Source organism: Panulirus ornatus, chromosome 47 (genome assembly GCF_036320965.1).
Source record: "Panulirus ornatus isolate Po-2019 chromosome 47, ASM3632096v1, whole genome shotgun sequence".
Classification (NCBI taxonomy): domain Eukaryota; kingdom Metazoa; phylum Arthropoda; class Malacostraca; order Decapoda; family Palinuridae; genus Panulirus; species Panulirus ornatus.
Window position 1 is genome coordinate 20872440 of NC_092270.1, and position 9523 is coordinate 20881962.

Here is a 9523-nt window from a genome sequence, read left to right on the forward strand (position 1 = left end):
GGCCCAGGAGCAGCGTCTATAGGCCCAGGAGCCGCGTCTATAGGCTGAAGGTGGGGAGGTGTTGCTTGAAGCCTCACGGTTCGAATCTCTGGTTGGGGAGGTGGGATCATGACCTTGGTCCTTGGGGCTTGGCGTGGAAGTCGAAGTCGTGGGTCCTCCCTTCGAGGACCTGGGGTTTCCTGGACCAAGGATCGAACTCGAACTGAGGCGAGCTTCTGTTGAAATATGGACGTCTGTGGCGGAGGACCAGCGCCATCTTCTCTACCTGAGGGAAGAGCAACGAATTAGTGACCTGTGGTGTATAAATGTTGCATATTTTGTGGATTGGTTTGATGAAAAAGGAGAGGATCCATATTTGCTGTGTATGAGGAAGGAGGGAAGGAGTTCGTGTGACTGGGAGGTGTACAAGAGAAAATGCCAAAGGTTCAGAGAAGTGGGCACTAAGGACAGGTATAAAATATTGCATATTTTGAGGATTGGTTTGATAAAAAAGGAAAGGGTTTATATTTGCTGTGTATGAGCCTTACCTGCAGGGAAGGAGTGTGTGTGACTGGGAGGTGTACAAGAGAAAATGCCAAAGTTTAAGAGAAGGAGGCACTAAGGACAGGTATAAATATTGCCTATTTTGAGGATTGGTTTGATGAAAAAGGAGAGGGTTTATACTGGCTGTGTATGAGGAAGGAGGGAAGGAGTTCGTGTGACTCGGAGGTGTACAAGAGAAAATGCCAAAGTTTAAGAGAAGGAGGCACTAAGGACAGGTATAAATATTGCCTATTTTGAGGATTGGTTTGATAAAAAAGGAAAGGGTTTATATTTGCTGTGTATGAGCCTTACCTGCAGGGAAGGAGTGCGTGTGACTGGGAAGTGTACAAGAGAAAATGCCAAAGGTTCAGAGCAGGGGGGCACTAAGGTAGTTTGGACCATCACTGTATGTGGAAACATATCAGGACAAGTGTTGTTTTTTTAAGACTACGAAGCAACTGGCCCTCACAACAGACCACAACCCCGTCTGTGAGGGAGGTAATGACTGGCCCTCACAACAGACCATAACCCTGTCTGTGTGGGAGGTAATTACTGGCCCTCACAACAGACCACAACCCCGTCTGTGTGGGAGGTAATGACTGGCCCTCACAACAGACCATAACCCTGTCTGTGTGGGAGGTAATGACTGGCCCTCACAGCAGACCACAACCCCTGTCTGTGTGGGAGGTAATGACTGGCCCTCACAACAGACCACAACCCTGTCTGTGTGGGAGGTAATGACTGGCCCTCCACAACAGACCATAACCCTGTCTGTGTGGGAGGTAATGACTGGCCCTCCACAACAGACCACAACCCTGTCTGTGTGGGAGGTAATGACTGGCCCTCACAACAGACCACAACCCTGTCTGTGTGGGAGGTAATTACAGGCCCTCACAACAGACCATAACCCTGTCTGTGTGGGAGGTAATTACTGGCCCTCACAACAGACCACAACCCTGTCTGTGTGGGATGTAATTACTGGCCCTCCACAACAGACCACAACCCCGTCTGTGTGGGAGGTAATGACTGGCTCTCACAACAGACCATAACCCTGTCTGTGTGGGAGGTAATTACTGGCCCTCACAACAGACCATAACCCTGTCTGTGTGGGAGGTAATGACTGGCCCTCACAACAGACCACAACCCCGTCTGTGTGGGAGGTAATGCCTGGCCCTCACAACAGACCACAACCCTGTCTGTGTGGGAGGTAATTACTGGCCCTCACAGCAGACCATAACCCTGTCTGTGTGGGAGGTAATTACTGGCCCTCACAACAGACCACAACCCCTGTCTGTGTGGGAGGTAATGACTGGCCCTCACAACAGACCACAACCCTGTCTGTGTGGGAGGTAATTACTGGCCCTCACAACAGACCACAACCCTGTCTGTGTGGGAGGTAATTACAGGCCCTCACAACAGACCACAACCCTGTCTGTGTGGGAGGTAATTACTGGCCCTCACAACAGACCACAACCCCTGTCTGTGTGGGAGGTAATGACTGGCCCTCACAACAGACCACAACCCTGTCTGTGTGGGAGGTAATTACAGGCCCTCACAACAGACCACAACCCTGTCTGTGTGGGAGGTAATTACTGGCCCTCACAACAGACCACAACCCTGTCTGTGTGGGAGGTAATTACTGGCCCTCCACAACAGACCACAACCTGTCTCTTGGGTGTTCCAGGGCCGGTCTGTCGAGTGTTCCAGGGCCGGTCTATCGAGTGTTCCAGGCCCGGTCTATCGAGTGTTCCAGGGCCGGTCTATTGAGTGTTCCAGGCCCGGTCTATCGAGTGTTCCAGGGCCGGTCTATCGAGTGTTCCAGGGCCGGTCTATCGAGTGTTCCAGGCCCGGTCTATCGAGTGTTCCAGGGCCGGTCTATCGAGTGTTCCAGGCCCGGTCTATCGAGTGTTCCAGGCCCGGTCTATCGAGTGTTCCAGGGCCGGTCTATCGAGTGTTCCAGGGCCGGTCTATCGAGTGTTCCAGGGCCGGTCTATCGAGTGTTCCAGGGCCGGTCTATCGAGTGTTCCAGGGCCGGTCTATCGAGTGTTCCAGGGCCGGTCTATCGAGTGTTCCAGGGCCGGTCTATCGAGTGTTCCAGGGCCGGTCTATCGAGTGTTCCAGGGCCGGTCTATCGAGTGTTCCAGGGCCGGTCTATCGAGTGTTCCAGGGCCGGTCTATCGAGTGTTCCAGGGCCGGTCTATCGAGTGTTCCAGGGCCGGTCTATCGAGTGTTCCAGGGCCGGTCTATCGAGTGTTCCAGGGCCGGTCTATCGAGTGTTCCAGGGCCGGTCTATCGAGTGTTCCAGGGCCGGTCTATCGAGTGTTCCAGGGCCGGTCTATCGAGTGTTCCAGGGCCGGTCTATCGAGTGTTCCAGGGCCGGTCTATCGAGTGTTCCAGGGCCGGTCTATCGAGTGTTCCAGGGCCGGTCTATCGAGTGTTCCAGGGCCGGTCTATCGAGTGTTCCAGGGCCGGTCTATCGAGTGTTCCAGGTCCAGTTTCCCAAAGCAAAAGAGGCCCTTAATATATCTATCTGGACCAGTGTGTTCCATTGTCTGTGTTGCAGCTGACCACATCAAGCCGCTGCTTAGCCTCTGACACCGTCCTACCAACACTTGACACAGTCCTGCCAACACTTGACACAGTCCTGCCAACACTTTACATAGTCTGGCCAACGTCTGACCACAATCCTGCTCACCTGACTACAGTCCTGCCACCACCCGACCCAACCTGGCCATGACCACAGCCCTGCCAACCCATGACCACAGCTCTGCCAACCCATGACCACAGCCCTGCCAACCCATGACCACAGCCCTGCCAACCCATGACCACAGCTCTGCCAACCCATGACCACAGCCCTGCCAACCCATGACCACAGCCCTGCCAACCCATGACCACAGCTCTGCCAACCCATGACCACAGCCCTGCCAACCCATGACCACAGCCCTGCCAACCCATGACCACAGCTCTGCCAACCCATGACCACAGCCCTGCCAACCCATGACCACAGCCCTGCCAACCCATGACCACAGCCCTGCCAACCCATGATCACAGCTCTGCCAACCCATGACCACAGCCCTGTCAACCCATGACCACAGCCCTGCCAAACCATGACCACAGCCCTGCCAACCCATGACCACAGCCCTGCCACCCCATGACCACAGCCCTGCCAACCCATGACCACAGCCCTGCCAATCCATGATCACAGCCCTGCCAACCCATGACCACAGCCCTGCCAACCCATGACCACAGCCCTGCCAACCCATGACCACAGCCCTGCCACCCCATGACCACAGCCCTGCCAACCCATGACCACAGCCCTGCCAATCTATGATCACAGCCCTGCCAACCCATGACCACAGCCCTGCCAACCCATGACCACAGCCCTGCCAACCCATGACCACAGCCTTGCCAACCCATGATCACAGCCCTGCCAACCCATGACCACTGCCCTGCCAACCCATGACTACAGCCCTGCCAACCCATGACCACAGCCCTGCCAACCCATGACCACAGCCCTACCAACTCTCACCACAGCCCTGCCAACACTGACTCACCACAGCCCTACCATCACTGACTACACCCATACCAACACTGACCACACCCGTACAAATACTGTCCACACCCCTACCAACACTAACCACACCCTTACCAACACTGACTCACCACAGCCCTACCAACATTGACAACACCCATACCAACACTGACCACACCTCTACCAACACTGACCACACCCGTACCAACATTGACTCACCACAGCTCTGCCAACATTGATCACAAGGCACAGATAACACTTGTTATCATGTCTGATAAAACAATTCCGAAGATAAAATGGAGAGTGACATCAGTAGGCCACGACATCCCTAAAATGGAGAGTGACATCAATAGGCCACGACATCCCTAAAATGGAGAGTGACATCAGTAGGCGACGACATCCCTAAAATGGAGAGTGACATCAGTAGGCCACGACATCCCTAAAATGGAGAGTGACATCAATAGGCCACGACATCCCTAAAATGGAAAGTGACATCAATAGGCCACGACATCCCTAAAATGGAGAGTGACATCAATAGGCCACGACATCCCTAAAATGGAGAGTGACATCAATAGGCCACGACATCCCTAAAATGGAAAGTGACATCAATAGGCCACGACATCCCTAAAATGGAGAGTGACATCAATAGGCCACGACATCCCTAAAATGGAGAGTGACATCAGTAGGCGACGACATCCCTAAAATGGAGAGTGACATCAATAGGCCACGACATCCCTAAAATGGAGAGTGACATCAATAGGCCACGACATCCCTAAAATGGAAAGTGACATCAATAGGCCACGACATCCCTAAAATGGAGAGTGACATCAATAGGCCACGACATCCCTAAAATGGAGAGTGACATCAATAGGCTAAGACATTCCTAAAATAGTCTACGATGTCCTTGAAATAGGCAATGGTGTCCATAGGATAGTCAACGACATCCCTTGAATAGTCACCGACATCCCTAAAATAGTCAACGACATCCCTAAAATGGGCAACGACATCCCTAAAATAAGCAACGACATCCCTAAAATAAGCAACGACATCCCTAAAATAGGCAATGACACGATGAAATACGCAGTGACGTCCCTAAAACAGGCAATAACGTCCCTAAAATAGGCAGTGACCCCTAAAATAGGCAATGACGTCCCCTAAAATAAGTAATGGTATCCTAAAATAGGCAATAACATCCCTAAAATATGCAATGAAGCCATAGGATGCTTAATTAGTCGTTTATCATGTCAAATGGGTCGTACTGTCGTGCATGAGGGTCGTACTGTCGTGCATGAGGGTCGTACTGTCGTGCATGAGGGTCGTACTGTCGTGCATGAGGGTCGTACTGTCGTGCATGAGGGTCGTACTATCGTGCATGAGGGTCGTACTATCGTGCATGAGGGTCGTACTGTCGTGCATGAGGGTCGTACTATCGTGCATGAGGGTCGTACTGTCGTGCATGAGGGTCGTACTATCGTGCATGAGGGTCGTACTGTCGTGCATGAGGGTCGTACTATCGTGCATGAGGGTCGTACTGTCGTGCATGAGGGTCGTACTATCGTGCATGAGGGTCGTACTGTCGTGCATGAGGGTCGTACTGTCGTGCATGAGGGTCGTATTGTCGTGCATGAGGGTCGTACTCTCGTGCATGAGGGTCGTACTGTCGTGCATGAGGGTCGTACTATCGTGCATGAGGGTCGTACTGTCGTGCATGAGGGTCGTACTATCGTGCATGAGGGTCGTACTGTCGTGCATGAGGGTCGTATTATCGTGCATGAGGGTCGTACTGTCGTGCATGAGGGTCGTACTGTCGTGCATGAGGGTCGTACTATCGTGCATGAGGGTCGTACTGTCGTGCATGAGGGTCGTACTGTCGTGCATGAGGGTCGTACTGTCGTGTATGAGGGTCGTACTCTCGTGCATGAGGGTCGTACTGTCGTGCATGAGGGTCGTACTGTCGTGCATGAGGGTCGTATTATCGTGCATGAGGGTCGTACTGTCGTGCATGAGGGTCGTACTCTCGTGCATGAGGGTCGTACTGTCGTGCATGAGGGTCGTACTGTCGTGTATGAGGGTCGTACTGTCGTGTATGAGGGTCGTACTGTCGTGCATTAGGGTCGTAATGTCGTGCATGAGGGTCGTAATGTCGTGCATGAGGGTCGTACTGCCGTGCTAAAGGGTCGTACCATCGAGCTAGAGGGTCGTTTATCATGTCAGAAGGGTCGTACTGTCGTGCTTGGGGTCGTACTCTCTTAGGAAAAAGGGTCGTTCTGTCGTGCCCACGGGCCGTTCTCTCATGGCCGAGGGGTCGTTCGGTCAAGGGTCGTACCATCGCGTGGAAAGCAGTCGTCCACAGTGTCTGGTCCGGGACCCCGTTTCTAAGAACAAACCCCCACCCCCCCCGGGGTTGTGTACACACGACCCTGCTCCTGTACGGAGAGCACAGGCGACACCACGCCACTTGGCCTTTGACCTCGAAGGGGGAGGAGGTCAGCCTCGGTGATGGGTCATGCTGACGTCATAAGGTCAGATGTCGAATTCGTGACCTAAATACCATGTGGAAATGTCTCTCTCTCTCTCTCTCTCTCTCTCTCTCTCTCTCTCTCTCTCTCTCTCTCTCTCTCTCTCTCTCTCTATGTCTCTCTCTCTCTCTCTCTCTCATTCTCTCTCTCTCTCATTCTCTCTCTCTCTCTCTCATCTCTCTCTCTCTCTCTCTCTCTCTCTCTCTCTCTCTCTCTCTCTCTCTCTCTCTCTCTCTCTCTCTCTCTCTCTCTCTCTCTCTCTCCTCTCTCTCTCTCTCTCTCTCTCTCTCTCTCTCTCTCTCTCTCTCTCTCTCTCTCTCTCTCTCTCTCTCTCTCTCTCTCTCTCTCTCTCTCTCTCTCTCTCTCTCTCTCTCTCTCTCTCTCTCTCTCTCTCTCTCTCTCTCTCTCTCTCTCTCTCTCTCATTCTCTATGTCTCTCTCTCTCTCTCTCTCTCTCTCTCTCTCTCTCTCTCTCTCTCTCTCTCTCTCTCTCTCTCTCTCTCTCTCTCTCTCTCTCTCTCTCTCTCTCTCTCTCTCTCTCTCTCTCTCTCTCTCTCTCTCTCTCTCTCTCTCTCATTCTCTATGTCTCTCTCTCTCTCTCTCTCATCTCTCTCTCTCTCTCTCTCTCTCTCTCTCTCTCTCTCTCTCTCTCTCTCTCTCTCTCTCTCTCTCTCTCTCTCTATGTCTCTCTCTCTCTCTCTCTCTCTCTCTCTCTCTCTCTCTCTCTCTCTCTCTCTCTCTCTCTCTCTCTCTCTCTCTCTCTCTCTCTCTCTCATTCTCTCTCTCTCTCTCTCTCTCTCTCTCTCTCTCTCTCTCTCTCTCTCTCTCTCTATGTCTCTCTCTCTCTCTCTCTCTCTCTCTCTCTCTCTCTCTCTCTCTCTCTCTCTCTCTCTCTCTCTCTCTCTCTCTCTCTCTCTCTCTCTCTCTCTCTCTCTCTCTCTCTCTCTCTCTCTCTCTCTCTCTCTCTCTCTCTCTCTCTCTCTCTCTCTCTCTCTCTATGTCTCTCTCTCTCTCTCTCTCTCTCTATGTCTCTCTCTCTCTCTCTCTGTCTCTCTCTCTCTCTCTCTCTCTCTCTCTCTCTCTCTCTCTCTCTCTCTCTCTCTCTCTCTCTCTCTCTCTCTCTCTCTCTCTCTCTCTCTCTCTCTCTCTCTCTCTCTCTCTCTCTCTCTCTCTCTCTCTCTCTCTCTCTCTCTCTCTCTCTCTCTCTCTCTCTCTCTCTCTCTCTCTCTCTCTCTCTCTCTCTCTCTCTCTCTCTCTCTCTCTCTCTCTCTCTCTCTCTCTCTCTCTCTCATTCTCTATGTCTCTCTCTCTCTCTCTCTCTCTCTCTCTCTCTCTCTCTCTCTCTCTCTCATTCTCTATGTCTCTCTCTCTCTCTCTCTCTCTCTCTCTCTCTCTCTCTCTCTCTCTCTCTATGTCTCTCTCTCTCTCTCTCTCTCTCTATGTCTCTCTCTCTCTCTGTCTCTGTCTCTCTCTCTCTCTCTCTCTCTCTCTCTCTCTCTCTCTCTCTCTCTCTCTCTCCCTGCGCCTGCGCCCTGGTGGTAAGGTTAACCTGCGCCAGCTTGGTAAGGTTAGCGAAGGAAAGCTTTGACAATGAACTCACCTGCGCCATGCACTGGCCCTAGCCCTAGACACAGGGCTGTGCATGAGAAGACCACTAGGGTCGCATGGTTCCTCATGGCTTCTCCTACGTGGCCTATGCGACAGGCCAGCCCTACACACACACACACACACAGACCTCACACTAGACTGCCTGGTCTTCCCTCACCGCCCCCTTATCTCTGGCTGATCCAGCTGATAAGCTGATAAAGACACGATGGTCTTCATTTCATGCAGTCAAAGCTTAATGCATGACGTGGTTATTACGTGGTTAGGGTCATTAGGGCCCCCCTGGTCATGTGGTTGTAATTGGCTGGTGCCAATGGTCGTTAAGGTAGCAATTCAACTATAGACCACCGTGGTCATCTTCCTGTTTTCTTTCTCTCTTATCTGATAAGCATTTGGTCATCATGGTCTCTGGTTGTGGTGGCCTGTGTGGTCCTCCAACGACGCAATACCTGTTGTAGGAGGACCACCCCCTTCCCCCCCCCTGTTGTGGCCAGTTTTAATGGGGTTGTTAGGGGTTCTAGATCCCCCCACAGGGGGGTCTGTCCCTCCCATACACAGACCCCACAGGGGGCCTGTGCCTCCCATACAGACGCCACAGGGGGCCTGTGCCTCCCATACAGACCCCACAGGTGGCCTGTGTCTCCCATACAGACCCCACAGGTGGCCTGTGTCTCCCATACAGACCCCACAGGGGGCCTATATCTCCCATACAGACCCCACAGGGGGGGCGAGTGGGTGGGTATCAGGGGGCACTGTGACCCCCGGAGTGAGCCCCGAGCGACCTACCCCGACGGATGTGGATCGTCCATGAGAGAGGAGAAGCGCGTCGCGCTCACCGCCGTCGGAGACGCCCTACACCCGCCTTCAGCCCCGTCGGGAGGCAAGACTCCTGCAGGAGGAGAGGTCCTACACCTGACCCCGTGTTGCCCCTTCACCTGACCTCGTGTTGCTCCTCTCCTTCACCTGACCCCGTGTTGCCCTCCTTCACATCATCCATGTCTTGAAAACATTTAATTTGATGTTGTTATTGAAGGAGACAGACAAACATCGCTTCTTAAGCCCAAGTCAAAACGTGAGCAATCGAACGCGCCTCCTGGAAATACCCAGCTGAACAAGTGACGTGATATTAGCATCAAATTACTCAGCGAGGCTGCGTAGTTTCGCCCTTATGAGTCCTGGCCACAAAGCAGGCGGCAGGCACGCTCAAACGACCAATTATAGGTTGTTAAGCACACGTCCGTACACGCCAGAATACCCATCGCGTCTTGAACGACCCTCAACTTACGTCTATAAATAAACTTAACGAGCAATTACGCACAGAGGAAAACACACTATAATGACCCTAA

The 9523-nt window shown here is 52.8% G+C and overlaps 1 protein-coding gene across 2 annotated transcripts in view; it reads right to left on the reverse strand.

Annotated features, from left to right (window-relative positions):
* The window catches only part of LOC139763656 (uncharacterized), an 18781-nt gene extending 10454 nt beyond the window's left edge, over nt 1-8327 (reverse strand). For both annotated transcript variants that reach the window (XM_071689946.1, XM_071689945.1), the window contains exons 1-2: nt 8173-8327; nt 1-265 (exon numbers count right to left, since the gene is read on the reverse strand). The exon at nt 1-265 is cut by the window's left edge and continues 2178 nt beyond it. In XM_071689946.1, coding sequence (XP_071546047.1) covers nt 1-265; nt 8173-8248 — 341 coding nt within the window. In that variant the 5' untranslated portion in view covers nt 8249-8327. The remainder of the gene's footprint in view (nt 266-8172) is intronic.
* Nucleotides 8328-9523: the final 1196 nt, after the last annotated feature.